The following is a 27585-nucleotide window of genomic DNA, read 5'->3' as shown; positions in this document are numbered from 1 at the left end:
GTTAAACATCAGTTGATAAGGATCTACTGTATTTATCAAGGTTTCCCAGGCCAGAATTTGTATTCTTTTATAAAAACAGGACTCCATGCGTTTGAATCTGTGCAGGCATGTCAGGTGACATGTGACATCTGTTATAACTTCTTACAACTGAATTTTGCTGGAAATTCTTGGCAAAAGAATAAGGGATAAGTCTTGTAGAAATCAAAGTTAAATTAATGGCCTGAATTCATCTAGAAGTAGACAATTTTGAGAACAGTCTATTTAAAAATCTTGGTCTAAAATTTACTTACTTGTAAAGAGTTTAATGCCTTGCTCACTTTTGTAGATTTGGATGGTTGCTTTCATGGCTACTTTAAAGAAAAAAAATACAGTGATCACAAAAGAATTGCACAGTTGCACCTAAGCAGCTGGCTACACTGGATCAATATTTGATTATTTCATATTTGTTGCAATATTTCTCATAATGGCTCATAAGTTATTGTCAGAATCTTACTCCCTCAGTCTGTGCTCTTATGTAATGTTTTGTAGCTTTGTATTGCCTTCGTTTGTGAACTTGTAATTGAAAAATGGTGTTTTGTAATAATACACAATAAGAATGATGGTTGTGGGATAAAACAAAAGTTTTGTATGTTTGCTTTTGTATTGCTTGTAATAATGAAAATTTTTTGTGTGCAGTAAGTTTGGAGCATCTATTGCATGAGCTTAGCAGCAGAATAAGTGCATATTCCATACATATCCCATACATATCTCAACAGGTAAATGAAAGTGCAAAAGTTCTGTGAGCTCAGTGCAGCTGTGAAGGTCGTGTGTCACACCCACTATATGCTTTTGCAGAGGAGGAGAGCTGCTTTCTGTCACCATTGCTGCTGGACATGCTGTGCCTTGTAGAACTCTTAGAACTGTAATACACACCAGGTAGAACAGGTACAGTTTTCAATAGCATCTGCTAGGTTTGAGGTGCTGGAGTATCTTGATCTGTCACTTTTGCTAGACTGAGTCATTGCTCTTCACTAAATGCAGGGCTCATTAATGAATGGCACAGCCCATGGGATTGATGGGGTGTGGGGTTTTGTGCAGATAAACACTGGCAGAGAATGAGGTACCAAGTCGATAGTGTGTGGACTTGGGCATTTGTCTTAGCAGTTATAGCACATTTTAGCTTGGCATTTCATAGCACATCAATATACCTAATACAGTGTTCTTTGCAAAAGTAGCAGTGAATGTCTGCAAAATTTTTAAGAATGGAGCTTTTTTGCTCTGTATCAGGAGCAAAAACTCCTGCTCTGTGGCCTAAAGTAGAGGCAGCACTTTCACAGATTTTAAGAGCCATTGTTCCTTGGCAGATGAAAAGCAGCTCAGTTGGAAAATTGCCATGAGCGTTTTGGGCTTTTTTAAGCCGTGCTCTGAACCTCGTCCTTGTTCCCTTGAATCCAGTTGTGTTACCAAGCAGAGTTTCTCTCCAATCACATTAAGAGTCACTGCATGTCATACTGAGGAGAGATCCTTACCCAAGATTAACTCTGGCCCATCTCCTTCAGGTCTCTGCAGGAATTCAGAGCGTGATCAGCTTATGTAGATGTAGCCTTGAAGAGCCTCACAGTATATTTTGATGCCAGAGTTACAGCAGGTGCCAAACCCTACTGAAGCACTGCAAGTACACAAACTTGGAGGTTAGTGACACAGACCCTGCTTAATTTGCTACTGCTCATTGTTGAAAGCAGAGGGATAGCACTTGATAGAAGAGCCTTGTAGTAAGGATAGATCAAGTCCCTTAATCCATTGGATGGATTTTGGCTCCTGAAAGCCAGGCTATAAACTCACGAGTGGTAAGGAGTGTGTGGGGATCATTTCTCACTGTCTCTTCTAGTCCAAAACCCAGGTGCACTAAAGGAAAGGAGGAGGAGGCAGGCTCAACATGGTAGAGGTGTTTCAGGAAGTGTGAGAGACTTGTGGCCCTGATGGCTGTAGTAGCCTGGCTTAATCAGAAGCAGTGAGTAGATTAGTTTATCAAATAAAATCTATTAAAAGGTTAATGCAGAATCTAATGCAGAACCTTGCAGAGCCTGTAACATGAATTTATATTAGTATTCTGCTAACCTGCATGTACTTAATGTGCACTGATGATTGAGGCATCTCATAGAAACATAGAATAGTTTGGGTTGGAAGGGACCTTAAAGATCATCTAGTGGTCATTACCTCACGTGAAGAGATAGAAGTCCAAGACTTGCATTCTGGACTATAGATATTTTTGTTGATCAAAAATACTGCGAATCACAGAATGGCTTGGGCTGGAAGGGACCCCAAATCTCATCCCCTCCCCTGCCATGGGCAGGGTCACCTTCCACTAGCCCAGGTTTCTCCAAGCCCTGTCCAGTGTCCCTGGCCTTGCACACTTCCAGGCATGGAGCAGCCACAGCTTCTCTGAGCAACCTTTGCCAGGGCCTCCCCACCCTCACAGGCAAGGAGTTCTTCCTCAGGTTAATGATTTTCAAGCATCTTCCACTGAAGACCAAGCTTATTTTGGAACAGTTATTTTGTGTGGCAGTCTTCCAGGAGAAGACTGCATCTTGGCTATTGAAATTCCTGCACACATTCTGCTCAGGACAAAGTTGTCTGCATAGAAGCTGCAGCCTGCTGTAAAACTGCACATTGGTGTGGGTTATTTGGGGGAAATGTATAAACATAGGGATCATCTGGTCCTCCTGCCTGTGCTTGCTGTGCTGCTTCCAGCTCCTGTGGGCTAGCTTTGCTGCCAGGGTGGCAGAGGGAAGGGAAACATCAGTTCCTCACTGCCAGCCCTGCAGTGCTGACAGAGCTGCTGGGCAGGAGCTGTTCTGGCCTGGCCTGTCCTGTCCATTGGCTGAACTGCCAGCAAAGTCTGGGTAGCAGCATCTTGGCATCTTGTTGAGGACAGATCTGTGAAACACAGTAGAACAAAGCTTTTCCTTTTTATCTCCTTAGGCTATTTTGTACTTCAGGGCTGCAAGATCACCTGGAAATGGGGTGGATGCCATGTCACATTCATTGGTATTAATCAGTTTGGCCCTTTGTCCTTCTTCTGCCTGTACTCCCATAAGCAGTTTGATGGAAAGGTTTGAATCTTTGAGACCTAAGGGGGCTGCATGTGTTAAAAAGCTAACAAAGCAGGCTTAAATACCAGCTTAAAAACTACAGCAAGAGGTCTTTGGATAGCCAGATAGTATTGGCTTGGAAGTGGGCAGCAGTGTCTCAATGGAACAAATGAAGATTCAGTTGTTTTTAATAGCAGTGCAGCATGTTCTATCTTTTCAGACTTGTTTGATTTAAATTAACGGTAGTTTAACTGGTGTTAAATTGCCCTTAAAAGCAGAAGAACATTTTGTGTGTAATCAGATGGAAGAAGGGGAGGAAGCTTCCCCACCTTTATTTATTTTTTTTCCTGTTTTTCCTACAGAGAAGATGCACTTTGTGTGCTTCAATTTAATTCCTGGCAGGAGGTCTGGTCTGATGAAGTAGCAGAGAGCCGTCAGCTCCCGCTGTGTGTGTGAGACCCTGCTGTCATTGCCTGCTCTGAGATGCTGAGGCCACGGGGTGGCTGCTGCCCTGGGCTTGCTGTGCAGCAGGGGTTGGGATGGCTGGCTCCAGTGGCTGTGGGAAGAGCTCTGCTCCACAGCTGGGATGAGTTAATTCTCAGAAGATCCAGATTATTTGGTGGGGGGAGCAGGTGTGAGGCTGCCTCTTCTGGGGGCTGAGTTGCACCAGGAAGGCCTCTGAGCTAAGCTTTTTGGATTGCCATACACAACTCTGTGCTTCCCAGTCCCCTGACAGGGGTCCCAGTCTCTGCAGGGTTTGTACTGGGGGCTACTGGCAGCCTGACCAGGGAAATGGTTTCTTCCTGCTCTGCTGAAGTGTCAGCTTTGAACAGCTGGTGCCAGGAGAAACCCAGATCAGCTATAGTTTGGGTCTAGCTGGAATTCATGGTCCAGCAAAATTTAATTCTGCAGCATAAAAGATCTGAAGGAACATTTAAAAAAATTGTGGGCCTTTTAATTGAATTAAATATTAATATGGATAATGCAATCAATGCTTTATTGATTGCATTAGCCACAATAATGTTTAATTCAATAAGTCTGCAGTGCTGGATCTTTTTCTTCCCTTGTACAGCAAGGGAATGCCATATGCTCTGCCTGGCTGTGTCCCCCAGGCTTGTTGTAAGAGAGCAGGAGATGATAGGATTGGGAGAGTGCAAAAGAGCCAGGCTGTGCTCTGAGTTGAACTCCTTCCTTTACCCTCAGGTTGGCTGTGTAAAGCCAAGCTCACCTGCATGGCTGGATTCACACCAGCTACTCTTAGTGACATGCATCATTTTTTAAGCTCTCTCTCAAACAATATTGTTATTAATGCAAATATTGCCCCTGACCCCCATGTACTTTGCTTCTGGACCCTGTGCCTAATTAAATGCTTCCTTCCTGCTCTCAGTAGTTGACTCCCAGCAGCAGTGTCTGTCAGAATGGGAAGATTTTCTACCCTAAGCTCACTAACGTGCTTCTGAAGAGGTGCCAGGTTCTGGTTTTAAACCCAGCCAAGCTTGAACAATTTTATCTGTGGTTGTAGGCAGAAGGCTTTTATTAAATTACAGTTTTGTTTAGCTGCAAAATTGGAGGCAGATGTTCTCCCCAGCTCAGTCCTCTCACAGTACAAGGTTTCAGGTCTCTGGTTCTTAACTTGCTGTGTACCTGTTGCACTAAGTGTGGTAAAAACACCTGGGAAGAGCCTGCAATGAACATTTGGGGTTTTTCCAGTGATGGCTTTTTGCAGCCTCTTTCAAGAGTGAAACAACTCAATAAGGAGAGATGGAGGAACTGCCTACACAGAATTAGCAGCTACTGCAGTGTCTGGGGCTCAGAAGTGGCCTGTGCCTACCTAGCTCAGGCTTTGGGAGCTACAGATTTGGTCTCCTGGCCATCAGCAGGACACCAGACTTGCCCTAGGAGCTGGCTGGGTGTTTGGGCCTACCCTGCACCCTGGGCCAGCATGGGACACACAGGCTTTTACCAATCTCTGCAGCCACTGAGGGACTCTAATCAAACAGCCAGAGAAGGTGGGGGGAGGAAAGGGGTCAGGATTTATTTGCTCTTGTTGAATTCCATCCACATTTGTCAAATCCAAGGAAAAGCCCATAACCTTGCTTTTCTTTCCTCCTTACAGGGCCCATGTGTTTCAGCACGAGGCCTCATTAGGGTGCACAAAGAATGGGCACAGGGAGCTCAGCTGCAGTCAGCTCTCCAGCAGGACCAGGTTTGGACACAGCCTTGTGTTTTCCCTTGGTTTTGAGAGCCTGCAGTCAGGTACTTCAGGCAGGATTTGGGCTGCAAAGACAGGCTGTGAATGCAAAATGCAGCTGAAGCTCCCAAATTCACGCCTAAGTGAATAAGGGATCAGGTGCAGCAGCTCCTGCTGTGCTTCAGCTGCTGTGGCTGAGGCACACTAAGATCCACAAGCTGGAAGGAACCACAGTTTCTGCTGAAAGCCAGGCAAGGCAGTACTGGCTCTTTGTTTCCTCATTGCCATGGTCACTCCCATCTCTTTTTTTCCAGCTTCACACCATGTCTAGGCTGCTCCTGGTATTTCTTTCATCTTCAAACAGATGATCTTTAAAAAAAGATAATTTTGTACCTACTGGAGGAGAGAAATCATTGTTTTGGTGCTGCCCAGGCCAGCACAAGAACTTGGGGAGGAGCTCATGTGCTGCACTGCCCATCAGCATTTGTCTGGCAATGGAAGAGGTTTTATCCAGGGGTTCCAAAGCTCTGCTCTTGGGTTGAACAACAAAATTCCCCTGCTAAAGGGGCAGCTGCAAAGCTCAGTTTCTGAATCTCACCTCTCCAGACCCTATTTTGCGGGGTTTCTCTGCCCAAAGCAGATTGGTGAGCTCTCTTTGATCATCTTGAACTTGCAACCACCTTTGCATGGGTCCCTGCTGTGCCACTTCAGAAATTCAGACTTATTCCCAGCATTGCAGCAGTTCCACACTCTGGTCCCAGGCGTTTCCCTCTAATGCATTTTGCATTAGTAGCTAGTATCGGGAAATCTAGTACCAAAAGGTTAATGTACATCCATTAGTCCTCTTTCCCCCTTCTTCTTTATGTGCTAGTAGAAGACAACCAATTTCATTAAATACATTAGGTCTGGAAAGGGTCTGGAAGCACTTGAAATTCTCTATGTGCAGAGCTGTGGGGCTATTAATATGGTCCTGTCTAAGCACTGTGGGTAAAGTGGGATTTGCCGATTTTCAGTGATACCTGTCAGGTGTTTTCCAGCCTCCACAACCTTTCTCTTCCTCTTAAAAAGGATTGGGGGTTTTGAGACCTGCTCAGGATTACTTGCTTGGCATCTCCTACTTCTGTGTGCTCTCTCAGCTATGGGCAGGTTGAAGGAGTAGGGATGTCAGGGAAGTTTGGATGGTGGTGTGGGCAGCTGAGCTGGCTTTGACAGCCAGACTGTTCCTCCACCTGCAGCAAGTGGTTTTCTCAGTCCTCCCCCTGAAGCCAGCATGACAATTTCTGTCCCACTAATTAGAGTGAAGCTGAACCCTGTGAGCATCTCATTGCATTCTCTGACCTGCATTTTAGACAAGGTCAAGTTTTCAGTGAAAAAAATCTATTACTCTAATGATCCCAAGTGGCAAGTAGGAGGGCTGGAGCAGGGCTGGCTGTTTGTTTTGCCTCCTGATGTGTTTATGATTTGAAGAACTTGCCACGTTCTTTAACTGAAACACTATGTTTTAGCACAGCAGACCTTTGGAAGTCAGTAATCTGGGTCGTGGTGCTGTGATACCTCCTGTCTCTGTGTGTGTTGAGTTTGCACAGCAAGGTTTTGGGAGAAGAAGCTGCCAGAAGCTTCCCCCATGTACAGTAGGAAGCAGCAGCAGAGACAGTGTGTGGTGCATTGACTGCAGCCCCCATTCCCTGTCCCCCTTTGCCATGGGGCAGAGGAGGTAGGCAAAAATATATCTCTACTGAAGACTCAGTGACATGAAGATTTTTAGGTGAAATGGGGGCTTACAGAGCAGGGTGCATGAGCAGCTCTGGGCATGCAAGTTCAAAATGTAACAGAATCACGGCCAAGAGAAAAGGAAAAATTCCCATAGGCCTAAATTTCACTTAATGAGAAACCATTCACAGTGTTCCATTTCTGATCCATATCTTTCCATTCCTATTCTAATGGTAATTACTGTAGCAGTTTATTAACAAAGAAATCATTTGATAGCTTTCACATGATCCCATACTTCAAGTATCTAACAACCCTATTGATTCGATAGCTTGGCAGCGTTCCTGATTGAGGAGCTGGAGTTTGATTTTTTTTTTTTGAGAACTTTGATCATCTCACATGCACAGGATAATTATTTTTCTGGTTGAAACATGGGCTGGATTGCAGAACCATGGAGTCTACAGCACGTCCTTGTGTGGAATCCCTGCTGTACCCACAGTCAGAGCAAGCAGTGTCTGTGCTTTTATTGGGGGTTGGATTTCTGATGCCTGAGTTACTTGCAATCAAGTGTGCAACACACCTGCAGAGAGGTAATTGCAGCATTGCTCACTACTGGGTGTAATTATGCTGCCCAGAGAGCTGTGGGTTCTCCATCCCTGGAAGTGTTCAAGGCCAAGTTGGAAGGAGCTTGGAGCAGCCTGGAATAGTGGGAGGTGTCCCTGCCATGGCAGTGGGGTGGAATGGGATGAGCTTTAAGGTCCCTTTCTGGGAGCAGTGTGTGGCACAGGCTACTTGTGCACATTGCTGTCATGCTTTTTGAGGACTTCTAACAAGTCATTCCAATTATATTGGAGGCCAACATGGGAATTGTGTTTCTGCTGTTCGATTGGGAAGCCTAGCTAGAAAGAAGCCCAGCTACTTCAGCACGTAGTCTTGGACCAAAGGCCTTTTGTCACATCATGAGCCTTTCTGACAGGAAAGCGGGGAACAAAATGGATGGAAGCAATTTGCTGGAAGTTTTCTCATGCAGGTTTGGAAAGAACAGAAACATTTGACCTCCATGAGGAGAACCTGCCACCTGTGTCCTCTCAGGGCATTTCATGCACATGACCCAGATGGCTCCCTGAACTGGTTGGTTAATAATTCATATCCATCTGGAACAGCCTGGATTGATCATGCAATGCCCAGGTGACCCTATAACCTGTCGGGAATAAGGTGCTGGGAGAACTTGAATTACATGTTGGTCATTTTCTCATCTCATATATCACAGACTGAAAGCTTTATGACTTCAGAGCTTACTGTATTAATTTTATGCATGAGTGCTTTATTTTTGCCATATGAGATATATCACTGGCTTACTAGAGCAAAATATCATTAGACCTGGAAAAGAATTTGGTCACTTAAACTTTGTCACCAAGGATCATTGCACACAGATTATGTAGGGCTGCACTGTGCCATTTCTCATGTGTTTATTAAGTGATTATAAATATCGAACCGCGTGCCTTCGGGGGACACTTGAGATCTGTTGCTGCAGTAACATTTCATTTAGAAAGGTGGCACACATGCAGGGATTTGTGCCTTGGCAGGGCACATCAGAGGGTTTGCCTGGTGACAAGGCAGAGATCTGTTCCACTCTGATGGAGCTCTCCTGCAGTGTTTTTAGGGATCGGTCACAGGTTGGATTCCATGGTCTCAGAGGTCTTTTCCAACCAAAATGAATCTGTGATTTTGTTATTGTTGTACATTTTCTGACATCCTGGTGTCTGGCATTGAGGTTAGGATCCAGAGACACCCAGGCTCCAGCCCATGCCTGTGCCCTTGATTTAATCACATTGAAGTACTTTGGGTGCTTTGGTTTCCTCTATCTCAGTTCAGGATGTCAGTCTTGAAAACACCACAGACTTTTCAGAAGTGCTGAGCCTACACTGTTTATTGTTTCAATAATAATAAATGGAATTTTTATGTGAACCCATCACAAACATCTGTTCTCCCTGAACATTCAAACTACTTCTACACAAGCCATTTACTGGCATGAGGTGATAGGACAAGGGGTGATGACTTCAAACTGACAGAGGGCAGGTTTAGATTAGAGTCAGGAAGAAACTCTTCTCTGGAGAGGCCCTGGCACAGGTTGCCCAGAGCAGCTGTTGCTGCTCCATCCCTGGAAGTGTCCAAGGCCAGGTTGGACAGGGCTTGGAGCAACCTGGGGTAGTGGGAGGTGTCCCTGTCCATGGCAGGGTGTGGAATGAGATGATCTTTAAGGTCCCTTCCTGCCCAGGCCATTCCATTTCCCAGAGTGTGAAGCTGTGCAGCACCACAGCTGTCCACCCCAGAGCTCTTCCACTCCTCAATCACCAAGACCAAAGTGCATCTCCAGACTTCCTTTTCATTTGCTGCCAAGACTTCCAGCAACCTGATGCCTTGAGTCAGGTTTTCCAAAGAGCTCTGTTCCTCTTCAGTCACTACAGTAGGTTTTATTTTCCACAAAAAAATTAACTTGTAAAGCATCTGCAGGAGAGCTGGTAAAGGCTGGGCCTCTTCTGGAGACAGATGCTTCTTTAGGTCCCTTCCTTTCATTTAAAATTTTATATTGTTTCCTGCTGGGTATGTAAAGCACAACCTGGAAATGTAGCTGTACTCCATTTCTGGATTTCCACTTACCACTGAACAACTCAGGCCCACCTTTGATTAAGTGATAGACAGAAGAAAAAACAAACCTGCTATCTGCCTCTTAAAAGTTAATTAATGCTTCCGTGATTCACTAATGAAAAAGACCGAGATGAGAAATAGGTGAGCAGTAAAGAGCTGCATAAATTCACCAACAAAGCTGATAGAAGCCTGCAATTGTGTTCTGAGCCTGAGAACACGAAGAAATGGGGTTACAATGATTTGTGACCAGGAGAAGGAAGAATTTCCTTCTGTTACATGACTGCATGTAACTTTTATTAGTTTGATGATGTACAGAGGGACTATTTCTCTTGGAAATGGCTTTTTGGTTAACATTTCATTTTCCTCCCCAAAGTTAGCTCTCTTGCAGTGATATGAAACACAGCTCCCTGAGATTTCCTAGCCCCCAACTTTATTAACAGAACTTGTTGTCATTGCAAATGATCTATTTCAGGCCAGGCCATAAAGCTCTTGTTTTGCAGGTGAGAGAGCCCTCACCCTTTATCGTGCAGCATTTCCACAGCAGGGCAAGGATGAAAAATCTGTTAATAAAAACCAGCAAGAATAAAACTCATAATACGTTGCATTGATAGTTGCATCACTTTTATACCAGCTGCTTCTCTTTAGGAATTTGAGGCTATGCAGTAATTTAATATCACTAAATTGTCCTGGGTTTTGGTGTGATCTGTCCAGCCATTGTCACTTTGATGTTACTCAGTGCATCCAAATAACACCTGGAAAGGTACCAAGGTCACTTCTACCTGCAAGAGGCACTGGTTTCCAGGGTAGAGAGGTGGTGCAGATTACCTGGCAGCAGATTAAGATACATTTATCACTAAATACTATTATTATTCAAATAGATATGAGAAAATTGGATGGAGGGGCCTCTTGCTGTGGGAGTAACTTCCTGTGGGGAATGGAGATTTTAAGATCATGTCTTGGGAATGGGGAGAGATACCTGGTGTTGTTGGTGCTGGATGTAGCATCTTCTCATGAGGCCAGTTTTTAGTTCTGCATCTTCTTCAGGAGCAGCTTCTGGTCCAAATTTCTGTTTGTTTGAAGGGAATGTGGCTCAGTTGTTTTCATGTTCCTTTCTTTCACATTCTCTAACCTGCTTGGTTTCTCTTTTCTCTTCACAGGTAACAGAAAAGCTGTGACACCTCAAGGCTTCCCTCCAGCAATGTAGCCCACTGGTGGCCCCTGCACATGGAGGTAGCAAAATATTTGCTCTGTGTTATGTTCTGCAGGTGTTTTTATTCTCAAAAGAGTGTTTTTAGTCTCAAAAGTTAAGGCCAAATGTCCTGGTTGGGTGACACTACTTGAAGAGTGTGTCTGAGAAAATGACAGAACAAGTCTGTGGCGTGGGTTGGTTTCTCAAAGCTTCTCTGTGCCCTGCTCAAGGTTAGAGGGGCAACAGGCCAAGCCTGGGTAGTGACTTCCCTTGCTGGGGTAAATCCTGCTGAGGATCCATGTCTGCTTCCACCTAAATCTCTATTTCTGTCCTGACCCAACCTGCAGGATCTTGTCTCCCATTCGGAAATTTCTTATTTCTGCTCTTAACATGATTCCACAGAAAAAATTCCTGTATTTCTGCTGCAAGGCATCACACTCACAGGTAGCATACAAACATTGGGGGAATTTTGGCCTAGGAAATGATGGCTTTGGTTTGTGATCCACTTTCTCAAATCCAGAAGGACACAGAGAAGTGGGACTTCTCATGGTGCTTTGGTCCCCAAGCTCCACTTGGATGGACATCAGCCTTGGATCTTCTTGGGAGCACCCAAGATGAGCAGGCAGGGAAACCCCATGGTCTCATGGCACTTTTAAGGATTGTCTTTCCCTAAATGCCTTCTGCTCCCTTGCCCAAGGCACCTGCACCTCCTTCCGTTCATTGCTTTTCAGGCTGCTGACAAAACCAGTGGGATTTAGGATGTTTTTTAGGAGGGCTTAAATATCCCATGGAGCTTCCCAGCATGATAACAAACACACCTAATTATCCAGGCACGTCTCCATTTGCTTTCCTTTCCCGCTGGCGGGGCAGGGAGGGGCAGCGTTTGTTTGCAAATGCAATTAGCCGGAGTGCGCAGGCTCTCGGCAAGGCAGGAGGATAACCTTGAATCCAGGGAAAGTGAGGGGAATTTAAAGCCATCTGCAGCTCCAATGGCTCCCCACACACCCCTTTGGCTCGCAGTTTCTATTCACGCCAATAAAGTGCGAGAAGATTCGCAATACAATGGGAAATTGCTTCTTTGGGTATCACAGTATCTTGACTTAGAAGTGCTTTAACCTTGGCCTCATGCTTCCTGCGGGGCCTGTTTGCTCTGCTGCAGAAGTGCCGACACCAGCCAGGAACGTATAGGATTTTCCATCTGAGTAAAATTAAACCCCGAAACCTTTACCATCCTCTCGATGCCAGACATGCTCTACCTGCATTAACTTGAGCTTAATGGACTGCAAAACGAGCCTTTCAGCGTGTATGGGAGTGGATTATTTGCAGGAGAGCAAGTTCCTCACATTTTTATCTCTTCCCTTTCCCAAAGCTTTTGTCCTTTGGAAAAAAAAAAAAAAAAGAGAAAAAGCAAATACAGCCAAACTGTAGGAAGAGAGCCAGGCCCTGGGAAGTCCAGAAAACTGTTTGGGCAAGGCAGAGGGGCATCCACCAAGTAATGAAAAGGGCAAGGACCTCCAGCCCCTGTCTCTTAAACCAAACTGATGTTTACCAGCCAAGTCACTGTGTCACCCTGTTGTGCAAGGGGCTGTGGTTTTACATGGAAAGAGGGTCAGTTCATACTGCATACAAGGAAGATGGTTTTTATCATGAGGGTGGTGAGGCCCTGGCACAGGTTGCTCCATCCCTGGAAACATTCCAGGCCAGGTTGGATGGAGCTCTGAGCAACTTGGTCTAATGGAAGGTGTCCCTGCTCATTGCAGGGTGTTGGATTTGATGGGCTTTATAGGTCCTTTCCAACCCAAACTATTCTGTAAGTCTGTGATCATCACACATCGTTTGGAAGGACAGTGGAAAGCCTGGTGAGCCCCCTTTTTCACCTGCTTCCTTGGAGTTTTGCCTTCCAGGTTCTTAAGATTCTTTTCCCAAACTTCCTAGGCTTGGATTTGGGTGTTTCTCCAAACACAGAGCCAAACCACTGCTGGAATACCTGAAGGGACAATCCATATGTGTAACAGGATAATCCCAGTGCATAACCAGGAGAGAGAGTGGGCTGCTGGTTTCTCTTCAAGCTTTCATGGATTATCACTGTCAAGAGAACAGCAGCATGGAACATTGTGTGTGTTTAATGACCAAAAGTACCTTCACTGTGTCCTTCCCAGTGCCAGATGCCTTACAATCTAAATGAGGATCTTTAATAGTGGCATTAATTATTACTGAAATCCTGCTTTGTCCCACTGAAACAAGTCTAATAGCTCATGCTGCTCTTCCTCTCTCCCCGTCCTTTCCCCAGATAGGGGAATACAGATCTCCTGTATCTGCTGCCAACATCAGAAAGGCTCCTGTCACCTGACTGGTTGGGTCACCAGCAAGGGGTGATGTGCAGAAAAGGTCAGGCACAGGTTGCAGCTCCAGGGCTGCTCCATGAGCTGACTGGGAAGGCTGTGTTGGAAAGGATGCCCTGAAACTGCCAGTGTCCCTTGGTGCTACTATATCCATGCTCTTGCCTTCTTCTGTGGGAAGCCCACTGCCAAGAAAATACCAGCTCACAGCTCCCAGGGATGCAGATAACTAATTAAAATAATTAATTAATTAAATGTAGACATCTCTTCCCCATGAGGGTGGTGAAGCCTTGGCACAGGGTGCCCAGAGGAGCTGTGGCTGTACCATCCCTGGGAGTGTCCAAAGCCAGGTTGAACAGCATCTCATTCTGTGCCATCCCAAAGGAGCCTGGTTTAGCTTTCTTGTGGGGTTTTGTCTTCCCTTCCAATTTCATAGTGCGTAATTATCCCTTTGTCTGTGTGTGGCTGAGGTGGGGCATCTGAACTGGCATCTTCTGAGAGCAGAGCTCTTTTTGGGACTGGAATTAGTCATGATAAAAAGACAGTTTCTCTTAAAGAAAGGAGGTATATCTGCAAATACAAATAAATTCCTATGGTATATTAGATGGACCTTTAAAGGCCCTTTCCAACCCCAACCATTCAATGATCCTAAATATATAAATACAGGCACTTCCTTTCCATGCCTTCTATCCCCTGTGTTTTAAAAGCTAAGCTTCCACACCACAAGGAAGGTGGATTCTTGATAAATTTTTCATTTTCTCTATTGACTTGCTGTTGCAAACCCATGTCCTTTTGCCATGTAAAGGGCATTCATTTGCCATAGATCCACATGGGCCCTCTTTCCCCTTTAACAACCACCAAAGAGAAACACTTTATTGCTCTTGTTGTGCTGGAATCCAGGGATTTGCTCTTTGCTTTTACCTTTAGCAGAGCTGTGGCTGGAGAAGGGCTGCTGCAGTGGCATCCAGGGGATTGTCACCAGGGCACTCAGCTCTCTGTGTGCCACTGAAGCCACTCTATGCTGCTGCCTCAGGAGCACTGGTAGGATGGAGAGTGCCCAAAGTTTGGAATTTTCCCAGTCTTAGCCTGGTTTGGAGTGTGCCTTGCAGCTTCTTGGGGGAGAGAGACATTGCCCTGCTGTTCTCTGGAGCTGAGTCAGTCCCCCCTGGGGTGTGCAGGAAATAATTCTGTAATTGTAAAACAATTTTGACTAATGGCTTATTAATGAGGACAGGGAAGGGTGATGCTCCTGGGATGGGGTTTCCCACTGTTAGGGGGAGGAGGGAGCTGCACACAGCTGCTGCATTTGGGGGGCAAAAAAAGGCATCATGTCAGAGAGGCTTGGATGTAAGAACCTCAAGGGGAAGGACTTTTTCTGACTCTGGATCTGTTTCTTCTGCAAAATTCACTGTTGCTCCTGCTGAAGGTGCTGCCTCTAAGCTGTCCACCCTCAGCTCCACCTCGAGTCCTTTTGGCTCCCTTTTCTAGCCACATCTCCTAGTCTATATCCTTTCTATCTCCCCTCCTTTTTCCAACCCATCAACTCCACCTTTCCCTACTTTCTGCCCTACCAAGCCCCCTGCTCTTCTCTACCCCTTGGCATCTTCCCTTGCCTTCAGCCATCTCCTCTTCTCCATCTCTGACAAATACCTGTTGTATTTTTAAGAGTGTCAGCCCGGGGGGACAGGGAGGACAGTGCCCACAGAGGAGGTTGTGCTCCTCCATCTGATAACACATGTATCAGACACCTTTCCCTTCAGCTGGCAGCCTCTGGAAGCCCAAGACGAACCTTTCAACAAGATTAAAGAGATGGTATTAATTGCTATCGATCACGGGTCAACAAATTAAATTGCATCTGCAACTGCATCTCTGAAAGGTCTAAATGAGAAGAGTAGTTAATGGGTCTGGCTGGCCCAGAGCTGTGATTAATTAAAGGCAGAAATGAACTACAACGTTAAAAAAAAAGGCAGAAAGGAAGATTGGGATGAGGATGAAACTGTAGTATATTTGGAGAGCACCTGATGGGATATCAGTTCTGGATCTACCCTGGCCTGAGAAGGGCTGATGGGAAGCAGAGCTGGTGACAGTGATTTTTGGGGCTACTGCCCAGGCACCCCCAGTGCTCTGGAAACACTGCCCTGCCTATGACTTTTCCATATGGCAACTTTTCCACATAAACAGAGGACGTTTTCCCAGAAAATTGGATTTGTGCCCTTCGCTCCTCCCTGCTGTCCCAAACCTTGTTGCACTGATGCCTTGGTGCTTGGGAAGAGCTGTGGGATCCCTCAGGGGAACTGTGGGTCTGACCCTGCTGGATTTGGGGGAATCAGATCCCTCCTACAGTCTGAGCCATGGAGACCTTGCAAACACATCCACAAGGGGATCTGCAGGGCTTTTCCCTCACTCTGCAGGGCCCTTGGGGCCATCAGCCTTTCTATTCCCATTTGTCTGCAGACATGGTGCCCTGGAAGAGTGAAGGGCAAAAACCCAAGCATTCCCATGTTGCTTAGCAATCCCACTGCTCTTCCCATGCCAATCCAGCACTGCAGCATCCTGGTGGCAGCTGGGAGAAAAGTACTCCTGGGTGGGAATAAGGGTGCTGCTGTGATTCCTTGGGAAATAATGAAGCAGCACAGCATGGAATGGAGATGGTGCTTAATTAATAACGAAGAAAATAATAATATGTGGCACGTATAGTGCTGTACTTGTTCCAAGCACTGTACAAACATTAACTACAGTAATTAAGCTGTAATTAATTAGAGTAACTACTAATCAGTGTAAATAATGATGCATCTGGAGGTACCAAATGGAGTTTGTGAACTGAAAGCAAATTTCCATGTTCAGGAAATGGCATCAAATATAAAATGGCACCAGTAAAAGGCAGAACCAGATGGTGGTTAAAGCAAGAGCCTGGGAGCTGTGTTGGTCTGTGGCAGCTCCCCAAACAGGAGTCCTGGTCTGGCAAAGCAAAGCTGGTTTACTGAGCAACCCATCCCATCCATGGGATTCTCATGGCTATTTCCAGGGCTCCAAGCAGGCTCTTCCCACCCCAGCTACACTCACCAATGCTGTGGAGAGACAGGGACTGGAGCAAGGGATGAGATGGGGAATTGGGAGCTTGAGGAGCTGATGATCAGCAGAGTAAAATACACCACAAATATGTAATTTTGGGGTTTTTTTGCTGGTTCACACACTTTATATTTAACAAAATAATTTTTTAATAATATAGTCTTTTACACATCAAATATTGTTTCTAGGATCCTCCCTCCCATTTTTACAGATTTTTTTTTCTCACTAGTTTCAGGCACACTATTGTTTGAAAGTTTTGAAACTGGGTAGTCATTGACAGGCAACAGCTTACAAAGAAATGTGGTGATGACATCTCTAATGGTACCAGCTCAGCCTGCAGGGAGCCAATGTGCAGCCATAGGACAGCAGTCACTGTGCTAAGTGCTCATCCCACCCCTGCCCTCCAGAAAAACACCAGAATGGGGAAGAAATAAAAGTATAAAGGCAACAGTGTGTATAAACCGAGCCCGATGTGCTGATCCACTGCGGAGAGGATGCTGCGGGGAGGATTTGCTGCCGTCGCTGTCGAGAGCAGGTGCTGGACTGGAGTCTGAACTCTGAACAAAATAAGCACCACCACCCTCGTGGCCTTGACCAAAAAGCAGGGAGCCAAGCATGGACAGTGATGGGAAAGGCCTCTGCGCTCACCTGGGCAGGCAGGGAGATGACAGTGGTGGCTTTTCTTTCACAGTATCGCCTGGAAGCTTCAGCCTGAGAAAGCAGGAGGTGCCAGTGCTGAAAAGCCTGACAGGGACCCTCAGCTGCTGGGGGTTCCATGGGGACCTCAGCTGCAGGCAGGCAGGCACAGAGAGCAGCTGCTTTCTAGAGAGATCCCTCACCAGGAGCCACCCCAGCACCACTGCACCATGGCTTGCTCCATCACCAGCAGTGTGGATGCTCCCAGGGACAGCCAGGGCAGCTCCCTCTCACCACAGCAAAGGGTCTTACTTGCCAGCTGAGCCAGTTTAGTGCTGCCACAGCCATGGGACATTCCTGGAAACCTCCAGAGTGCAGGGATGCCATGCTTTAATTGTGACCTGCTGTCACTGAAGGCAATGAAACACTGCCCTTGGCTCCAGTGAGAGCAGCCTTGGGATGGGACAAGGCAGCTGAGCACATGCTCAGCCCGAGAACCAGGAACAGCTGGGACCCTCCTCCCTGTGCTCCAGCACTGATGCCCCAGCCAGGAATCACACACAGACAAGCCAGGGAAGATGCTGCTTTCATGGAGCACCTTCTGGCTGGCCACCCCAGCCTGCCCACGCAGCTGCTGTGGGCTCTGCTCCCATCAAGGTCACGGTGACTGTGTAGGTGTCTTCAACTTTATTGTCCCCACTCAGTGGAGAAAGTGTAACACAGATACAGCTTTGTGTCTTGGCTGTCTGGTCAATACCTGTGCATGTACCTCGGTCCTGCTGCAGGTTACATTCCCGTTGGGATGTTTTTTAACCCCCCCCATTCCTTTTAATTTCTACCTCCCTCCTGTCCTTAGTGCCACCTGCGCTTACAGACACAATAAAAATGCTCCATCTATTGCTCCACTCATAGCTGTATTGTCCCGATGATCCCAGCTTAGGAAGAGGCTTTAAAAAAAAAAAAAAAAATCACAATAGCAAAAAACCCTCAAATAAATAAAAGTGAAAAACCCCACGATCCACACTGTAGAAAGTGAGAGCAGTGAATCGATCGGCATCTCGGAGGCCTCGGCAGGCCAAGAACGTGCACGGGCTGTTTGCTGTTGTCCTCCCCCAGTCTGAGCAGCACATCCCTACCAAGCACCGAATCACAACAGCTCAGGAGACACCTGGACACCTGGCACAGAGTGTGTGAAGTGGGAGAAGAGCTGGAGGGGCACAGGGAGACCCTTCCCTTCCCTTCCCCGTGGGTACAAATCTCTGCTCGTGCGGCACCCTGGCAGGGCTTGCTGGGGACCCTGCTGCAGCTGGCAGGAGGTCAGACGTGTGGGCAGCATCAGAGCTGTTCCTTTGTCACCATCATCACCATCATCAGCATCACCATGAGCAGGCTGTTGGCTGGGGGCTGCTGCTACAGAGCCTGCTTGCCCTGGCACTCGCGCTTGGAGCACTGCGCTGGCTTCCACCAGTCCCCGTTGTGGCAGTGGCAGATGTTGCAGTCGTCCACCTTCACCTCGATGCCGGCGGGAATTATCGTGGTGCCTGCAAAGCAGTTGGGACCTGCAAAAACACATGGGGGAACAGCATAAATACTGTGTTTTGGACTGGGGGCAGCAGCTCTGCTCTAAGCCTGGCACAGGCAGGTGCCCAGCCCCAGCCCCTTGCTGTGCTCTGGCCACGCCACCACCGCTCCTGAAATCTGCAGCAACGCTCCCACCCTGCTCTGTGCTGAGCCTGTCACCCACAGCAATCCCTTCTCTCATTGTCTGGTTGCCTTCAGGCACTAAAGGGAAAAAGAAAGGATTTGAAACTTTCCTCCCTGTTTCTGCACCCAGCCCCTAGAACAAATCGCATTTGCACTCAGCTTTTTCTACTCAGTTGACCACTAATTTAGGATCTCTTTCTCCTTAAATTTTGGCTGCAAGATGGGTAAGATCATGAGGACAAGCATGAGGACACAGCCCAGCCTTCTTCACTGCTCCAGCTTGGTGAGCCTGCAGGGACCAGAGCAAATTCATCTCCTAGGGCCACTAGCAGCCATGCTCCAACACCAGTAATCCCAAGGACCCCCACCAGCTTGCAGCTATTAACCATACATGATTTATTGCATCACCTCTCAAATAAGCTTTCTGATAAAATCTGGAGGTTTTTTTTCCTGAAGAGTAATTACTTTCATCTGGTCATTATTGCTTTGGGGTTTATTTTTTTTTTGGTTGGGGGTTTTTTGGTTTTTTTTTTGCTTCTTTATTACACACAGTATCCAAAGCTGAGCAGCAAGTCAGCCAGGATCTTATTTCCCAGTCATAGAATGGTTGGGGTTGGAAGGGATCTTAAAACCCTTTCCTCTTCCTCCTCCTCCTCAAGAATTCTCCATATATGTCCACTGCCCATCCATCCCTCTGCAAGCTCTCTCCTCCTCCCCTCTCTCTCCTGCACTGCTTAGTACCAGGAATTAATGCCAGAGCCAGCAGCACACAAAAAAATTCAAGGCAGTCGCATTGGTGACATTGGGGAAGCATAAAGACATTTGAAAAGTGTTTTGGGATTTGAGTGCTGCTCCAAAATGTCACCCCTCAACTGGCCACTGGTTTTAATCTATGCCTCCAGTGCACGAGGTGCACTCCAAAGGTGAGAGTGTGCACAGACATGGAATTATGGGCAAGTTGTTCCTTAAGTTTTAGGCTTAAGGCTGTTTGAAAGGGAAACAGGGTCCCTGTGAGGCTGGAGATGGGCTGAGCTTGTAGCCAGTCCAGTGCAGAGTCCCATGTTTTATAGTCCAGAGAACTATTTATAAATAGAGTGCTCTGACTGCAGTAAGATGCTCCTCAGGACCCTTTGCTGAACAGGCCATAAGTTTGGCAGGGCTGGGCTTAACCAGACAGTTCAGGGTGCCTGAGTGATACTTGTATTTAAAGGAACCTCCCACCTTTCAGCCTCTTCAAATGCAGCTCTACAGCAACATTCCACATCCATCTTCATGAGGCCTCAGCAGAAGGGCCTGAGACAGATGCCTTGTGTGGCTCCTGCACAGAATTTGGGGTGACAAGGTGTACCCAGGGCTGCTGCCTCCTTTCACAGGCACGCCCTGGGAAGGCAAGGCTGCACCACTGGGAGGGTCTGTGTTGCCCCATGCGGCCTCGTCCTTGGCCTAGCCAGCTCGTGAATTCCATCAGGATTCCAGGAAGAAACAGGCTTATAACTCCAAATAAGGAGGTTCAACAGCACTTGTTGAGCCACAGCACAGGTGACACAGGGCTGCTGGCAGTGGAGGAGCCCTGGTGGGAGTGGGGATGTTTTAAGGCTGCTTTGAGCTGGGCTTTGAGCTGGATGAGCTCCAAAGAGCCCCTCCAACCTCAACCATTCCAAACTGCAAAGAACTTTAAAGCCAGGAGCTACCAGCCAAGAACGTGGACAGAACAGACAAATTCTACAAATGCACACGTGGTATCTGTGTTTTTATTTGCAGGCATGAGGTTAAAACAGTTATGACCTATTTTGGTCATGAGCTGGAGATTTCCCAAGTTGATGTCTGTCTGGAAGACACCATCCTGGTTGGAAAGGCCTTGATCCCAACTGTGGTATGTCTCTGGCAACCCACTGAAGTTGTCACACTTTGTCTCAGAGTCTTTGGGTCCCTGTGCTGGCTGTGCCACTGCCTGGGTTCTTCCCCACAGGTTTAATTCTCTGTTTCCTGGAGCCAGGTGTTTGGGGCTGTGTTATGACACCCAGTGTGGTGATGTCAGTGCATTTGCTGCTGCTAAATGTCCAGGGTTCACATGCCATGAAAACTCCCATAACTGCAGCTAGCTGTATTTGAAGTTGAAATAAATGCCTGGGATGGCAGATTAATGGGATGCTCTGACTGCCTGCTGATGTCAGGGATGTCCAGGATGGGCAGCCTCCACACAACAGCCTGCTCTGAGCTCCCAGAGCAAAAAAACCCCTTTTCATTGTAACATAAACAAAAAGCTTCCTCTGGAGATCAGGGTGGCAAGAGATCATCTTCCCTCTTGTTGCTCTGCTTGTTATGTTCATTTGAGAGGCCATTGCTGCCTTGACACCCCCACTGGTCTCCAGACACAGCCTTGTCCACATTTACAGCACTGCCAGCCCATTCCAGGGGCTGAGAACAGGTGGGAGGCTGGCAGGGAGGGAGCCAGCAGGTTTGCTCACTCACAGGTGAGTCCGTCTTGCCTCCCAGACAGACCCAACACCTCCCTCATGGGATTCTGGCACCCCAGTGGTGTGGGGATCATGATCAGCCAAGGCTGATGGAGTTGGGACTGGCTGAAGGAGTGCTGCCAGCCGGGCAAAAGCTTATTTTTCCTTGCATCCTGCTTATCTGTCCATTGCATGGCTGCCCTTCCTCCTGCCAACAGCCCCAGGTCTCTTCTCCCTCCTGAGCTTCCCCAGGGGGTCATTTGGAAATGAGGAAAATGTCCCTCATTAATGTCCCTATCCCAGGACAGGGAGGAGCACAAAGCAGCCACGGTGAGGCAGGGAGGAGATGGGTGAGGGGGATGCACCAAAAGCATCACCTGTGCCTCTCAGGTCCCTGCTGGAGAGGGGATTCCTTGTTCCAGGGAGAGCAGCACAGCCACACCCCTGCCCAGGCCAGGGACATGGGGCAATTCTGCAAATCCATAATTAAACCCTAATGATCCCTCCCTCTGATCTCTGGCATCTGTTGAGCCGGGAAGGACCTGGCAAGCACCTCTGTGTCTAACAGAAAATCCTAGGATGCTGCCACCAAGGGAAAGGGGGCAAATGACACCTGTTTTGGATAAATCACAGGGACTGGCCAAACCAGCCCTCTCTGGAACAGCACCAAGCATCCAGGGGCTGCCCAGGATCACCTGAGCACACCCAAGGAAGGAGCTGTAGTCAGAGGCTGAAGTGAGGGAAAAATCACAGCAATTGGGTTTGTTTTCCTCCTTCCTGGCTTTTAGCAAAATGGAGTAAAACACAGCTTGGGCCTCTACTGACATCTGCCCTCCTGTGGGATGTTCTGCCTCTCTCCTGTCAGACTTTAGTACTTTAAATTTGGGCCAGCACTGCCACTGCTCTGGACCTTTTCTTTCCCAGCACTCTCTCAAAATAACCTCCTCTGCATTTTTTTCTGGCAATCCTCTGCATTGCCAGAGTGAAATGGTTTCTTTTGCTCACCACAGCGAGCTGGATGGAGCTTTATTGCATCCTCCCTCCCCCTGCTATCCCCATTCCTATAGAAACATGGATTTCTAACAGAAGGCAAAATTTCCACACTGCATTTGTGATAATTCAACTTCAATTCCCATTGCCTGAAATCCAGTTTTCCAGCACAATCACTATCAGCCAGCCTCTCCCCCCACCTTTTTTTTCCCCCATTTAAACTTCTCCCACCTTCACACTGGAAAACTGGATCCTGTTTGTCCAAACTGGGATGCAGTGAGCATCACATCCGCAGCAGAGGCACAAGGAAGAGGCACTTGGAGAGGAGCACTGCACTGCTGGAATAAAGGTGAAAATATGCCCCAGCCAAATGACATTTTCTGTGCCATGGCACAAGTTACCAGGGAGTTTTCCAGAAACGTTGGGATTTATATGGCTGGCAGCTAACAGTGCAGATAACATCCAGCACCTTGGGATCTGCGTGGCTGTGCCACGTGCCTTGGAGGGGCTGCAGCCCTAAAGCCACAACCAGAGCCCACAGCAAGAAACCACGTCCTATTTTTTACTCTGCAGCAGAGCTAAACACTTTTAAATTCCCTAATATTCTTTCTCCCTCCCAACATCTCAAAAGCTCAAGGCCCCAGCCCAGCACTGCTGAGGACTGGCCTGAGCTTTTCCCTCCATGGCTGCTTGGAGGAATTGGATGAGACTAGGGTCTGCCAAATCAATGCCAAAACAAACTCCCAAAGAATGACACAGAACAGCAATGTGGGGTTTTTAAACTATTATTCAAAGGAAGATGCTGCTCAGAAACATCTGATGACATGTCAAGCACATCAGGTTACTGATGATAATAGCAGCAGGAACAAGAAGATGCTTTGGGCAAGGGCTGTCGTCCTGCTCTTGGTAAAAGCATCTCAAACCACGACTGTGATGATAACAGGACACTAATCACCCTTTTTCCTTGCTCAGGGAGAATGATGGGAGAAGTTTGCTGCTCCCACAGACAGTGTAATTGTGAGATTTGCTTTGCTTAACATAGTTAATACTCATAAAAGCCTGCAGCACTCCAGGCTGTTTGCTAGAACAGCTGTGAAGATTTTTATGGAGATATATTAGGGACATTCAGATGCTGGTTTGATGGGAGAGATGTAAAAAAATTGTATTTGTTTGGGGAGAGTGATGGAAAATTTTGTAACCATCTGCTGAAGACCAGCTACTTGTGTGATGACCCTGCTCCACTGCAACCCCGTTCCAGAGGGAATTTGGGGGTCAGGCTCTCTCCACCACCACGAGCTGATGCTGAACAGCAGTGTCCCTCCAGCTCCCAGTGACTCCTCAGATGGGTTTTACTGAACTTAGCAGCTCTGCCCGTGGCTTTCAGCAGCTCTGGATTTAGCTTTGTGTGTGCAGAGAAGCAATAAAAGGAAATCAAATGTTAATCAAACAGCAAGCACGGATCACTTCAGGCCAACTGTGATATTCAGATGTGCCCTGAATAGCATCTTGCCCCAGACAAAGCTCATCATCTCCACCAGAACTTCTCATTGTGCAACCTCTGATTTCAGCAATAGTGGTAGTTTTCCCTCAGTCAAATATGTCTCCTGCCACTTCTTTGAGAGCCTCCCCATCCCTTTAGGAAATATTAAAGCTGACTCCGGGAGAATTTAGCTTATTCAGTCAATGGATTCCATCAAGGAAAGAGGTGCTGATGGCTATGCTTATCTGCCTAGTTAAGACAGCTGCTAAATAGCAGCTCAATTCAGCAGCCATCCCTCGGGCTCCCAAGTGGTGTGCCCACAATTAAAGTTGCAATGGATAAGCGGAAAACTGTGGTGTTTCCTGACACTACTTCGGAATGGATACATCCTGAAAACATCCCCCTGGATGCTCACTCAGCTGAATGAGGCTCCTTGATTTGGCTTTTGAAGCTTGACCATGAACACAATTGGGAGTGGGGGTTTTCTGCTCCAGAGTGTGTTGGCCTGGGGGAGCTGTTTCTACTGAGCTTGGCCAAGAGTCCTTCCAGTGAGAGGGCAGAGTTTCCTCTGCATGTCTCCACAAAACAGGCTTCTCCCAGGCTCCACCATGACCATCCCACACCACACGCCATGCAGTCTCCAGCATGGGTATCTGGTGCTGAAACAACTCCTTGCAAAGCAGCGACCAAATGAGGATTGTACTTGGAATCTACAAAGGGTGCTTGTGGATCCCCAACAGAAAAAGAGGAAGAACACAGCAGAATTCCCAGGCTCTGTCATAGAGGCAAGAAATTGCCTGTTGCCTGCATCTTGGGACCTTTTCTGTGTCCAGGCTGAACTCTGCGCTCAGAAGGGAAGAAAAACCAGCATCTTGTTTTTAATGATGGCCTCTGTTTCTGGAGGCTTCTCTCTGCTGATCCTGCAGGATCTTTTCAGATGTCCATTTAGGTCTGTCAGTGCTATTTATGTGATCACTTCAGATTGCAAGAAAAGAGCTCAATTTGTGGCTTTAATTAACAAGCTGGGGAGGGAAGAAGTCTTGTTTTCCTTGCCTGGGATGGGGAGTGCCAGGCCCCTCTCTCCGGGGGAAGGAGGAGGCAGCAGGCGAAGCCAGAGGTGAGACATAAAGAAATCAGCTGGTGATGCTGAGCTTTGCCTTGCTGAAAATTAAGTTTGGCGATGCTCTGCAGGGGGAGCTGAAAACCTCACCCAGAGAAAACAACCCTGGAGCTTTTCTGTGCTAGAAAGGGGCCAGAGCTGGAGAGCCTGGCTCAGCTCATGGCTGAAGCCTGAGGATGCATTGGAAATGGGGCTGCTGTGACCATGGCATGTGGGACAGTGACACCCCAGGAACGCCCAGCTCTGATCCCTGTCTGCCACTGCTTGGTGGTGGCGTGTGGGACAGCACTGTGCTGTGGCTCTGCCTGCTCCCTGCTCCTGCAGGTGATGTCCCTGTCCTCCAGCCTACGCAGGACACAGCTCCTCCCAGTACAAACACCAGGGGAAAAGTACCCTCTGGACTTCAAACTCCATCTCCACACAACCATCCAGCCTGCACAGAGGCTCCTGCAGGGCTGGAAACGGGGCTGCTTCAGCTCAGTGTCCCCATCCCAATCACCATCACTTCTCAGCCTGCTCACCCTTCAGGCAGCAGGGAGCTCTCCTATGATGCAGAGGCTGCATCAATGCATCATCCACCTGCACAATAAAATCTGGATGCTGCTCCATTTTTGGGAGGCACCTAGGAACTGAATCTACCAACCTGTGCCAGCCTGAGGGCCACAAATTAAACCTCCCTCCAGCAGGCTAGTGGTGGCTCCAGCAGCCTTCCAACCACCTGCCATTCAAAAGCTCAGGAACTGCTCTCTGAACTGCTCTCTTCCCCTTTTTTCAGCTGCTGTTGATATTTTAAAATCCCACAAGCAAGTCTTGCCCTCTGTCAGTTTAACACCATTCCCCCTTGTCCTGTCACTCCAGGGCTCCCAGCTGTGGTTAGAGGAGACCCCAGGGTGGAAGGTTCACTCTTTCTCTGCTGCCTTGTCCAGCCACCCATGGAGAGATGGCACTTCCAGTAAACTCCCTCAGTTTCACTCTGTTCTGTAAAATGGTGCAAAATCAGAGCCTTTTCATTTGTGGACAAACCCCACTGGCTAAAAGCTCCTGGAGTCATCTGGTGGTACCTTCTAGACATCCATGAATTTTCAATCATGTGCACCACTGCCCCAGAGAATTATTCTCCTCTAAAGCTGATCTGCAGCTCTTTTCCATCCTTCCTGCGTTTTTCACTGCTCACTGTTAACAACCCTTCTCAAGTACTGCTTATTTACAGGAGATACTTCTCCAGCATTAGAAGGAATGCATTAAAAAGGCAAGGGGAGGTGAAAAGCTCAATTCAGGGCAATGGGAGCCATTCCACTGATTTTGCCAGCAATGCAGCCACACAGTAAAGCAGATACTACACACCAGCAGTCCCAGCCAGCCCAGCAGGACAGGCATCTCCTGGTGGCACCACATCCCCTCCTGGCTCTCCTCACATGGACATGGCCACACCATCCAGGCTTTGCTCACACAATCCTGAGCATTCGCTGCCTTGGACTCTAAGGAATGCAGAGGCCTCTCTCGAGCTCCTAAATTATGAGCTTGCACCCAGTGACAGAGACTGATTTAAGCCTCACTGCTTTGCACTGCAGTTAGAAAAATACTGATGGCTCGTTATCCGTCTTAATCAGCAGCAGCAAACAAATGAGAGACAGGGAGACATCCAGAAGGGAATACACCGCATTACTCCTCCTTATTGATAGCACAGTTACTTAATTTGATGTGGAGACATAACTTCAGGCATCTCTAAATACTGGAGCAGGGACGTTTTGGTGCAGGGAAGATCTATGGGTGCAATTTAAGAGCTGTCTGTTTGGGAGCAGTGATGTCCATGGGTGCCCACAGTGATCCGAGCTCTGCGGACAGGCTGGACACCATTCCTCACCAAGACAAATACAGACAGTGCCTCTTCCACAGCTAGAATGCACCAGCTGAAAATAACAGCCCCACTGCACTACTCATCTGCTGGGCTAGTGGGTGAGCAGGACAATGGGGGACAAAGCCCAAGGCTGAGCACAGAATCCTGGAATGGTTTGGGCTGGAAAGGACCTTCATGCTCATCCAGCTCCACCCTCTGCCATGGTAGGGACACCTTCCACTATCCCAGGTTGCTCCAAGCCCTGTCCAACCTGGCCTTGGACACTTCCAGGGATCCAGGGACAGCCACAGCTTCTGATGTCAGATGTCTGATGGCTTCTGGATGGTCATGTCCAACCCACTCTCCCCTGGGCACTGCCTGTGCCAGGGCAGCAGAGCTCTGGATCAGACCCTTGGCACAGCTCCCTCAGGGGAAGCAGCACAGAGATGGTGGAGCAAAGCTCGTGATCTGGGCACACTAAAGAAAATAATGCAAGCAGTACATTCCCACTGCTTTAGATGATGGTATCTGCCTCCCCATAAGGACATTTCCCCCCACCCTGTGCACCCAGTCCCTCTGTTTCTGATCCCAAGTGCACCCAAATCAAAGCTGGGAGCATATCCAAGTGCACTCTGAACTCTCTGCAAAACTTGCAGCCCCAGTTTGCCCATTTTACAGGGTTTCTAACCCAGTGGTGGGTTAGGGACTGTTGGCCAGCAGGGTTAGGCATTGCAGCAATGAATAGGTATCAGATTCATAACCCTTTATTCACTTTCTGACTCACACACCTCAACAGGGGCAGCCTTGCAGTGAAAGCACTGCCACCAAACCATGGAGGAGCCAGCATGCAGATCAGCTCTAGACAGCAGAAGAGCAACTCCCAGTGCTTCACACCAGCTGTAAATCCAGGGTTTTCCCACCCTCCTTTTAGTGTAAAATGCAGGTTGGCATTTTCCAAGTCACCTGTGGGATTTACATACCAAATTCCTCTTGCTTTTAAAAAGATCTATGTGTGCAAATACCTTGATCAGCACTGAAAGTTTAGTTTATGGTGAAAAGACCTGCACATGCACATGGGACAGCACTGCACAGGCAGGAACTGTGCATCCAGAGCAAGTTTTCTGAATCAGATATTAATGTGCACACT

The 27585-nt window shown here is 47.6% G+C and overlaps 1 protein-coding gene and 1 long non-coding RNA gene across 4 annotated transcripts in view; one reads left to right on the top strand and one right to left on the bottom strand.

Annotated features, from left to right (window-relative positions):
* Positions 1 to 323: 323 nt before the first annotated feature.
* On the top strand, positions 324 to 21607 carry LOC146434299 (uncharacterized). Of its 2 annotated transcripts, XR_014853342.1 has the most exons (6): positions 324 to 924; positions 1539 to 1670; positions 5188 to 5277; positions 10776 to 10848; positions 16445 to 17522; positions 18776 to 21607. It is a non-coding gene; the product is annotated as an uncharacterized LOC146434299 (long non-coding RNA). The 2 variants fall into 2 exon arrangements; XR_014853341.1 differs by lacking the exon at positions 18776 to 21607 and having other exon boundaries at positions 16445 to 17825.
* VWC2L (von Willebrand factor C domain containing 2 like) overlaps positions 17524 to 27585 on the bottom strand; it is a 44332-nt gene continuing 34270 nt past the window's right edge. The window contains exon 4 of one of the 2 annotated variants that reach the window (XM_085065723.1): positions 17524 to 18410. In XM_085065723.1, coding sequence (XP_084921849.1) covers positions 18262 to 18410 — 149 coding nt within the window. In that variant the 3' untranslated portion in view covers positions 17524 to 18261. The remainder of the gene's footprint in view (positions 18411 to 27585) is intronic. The other variant, XR_014853339.1, reaches the window with a different exon arrangement.

This window comes from Lichenostomus cassidix, chromosome 7, assembly GCF_008360975.1.
Source record: "Lichenostomus cassidix isolate B80296 chromosome 7, HeHo_3.0, whole genome shotgun sequence".
Classification (NCBI taxonomy): Eukaryota; Metazoa; Chordata; class Aves; order Passeriformes; family Meliphagidae; genus Lichenostomus; species Lichenostomus cassidix.
Note: the sequence above shows the minus strand (reverse complement) of the source record. Positions and strands in the feature narration are given on the sequence as shown.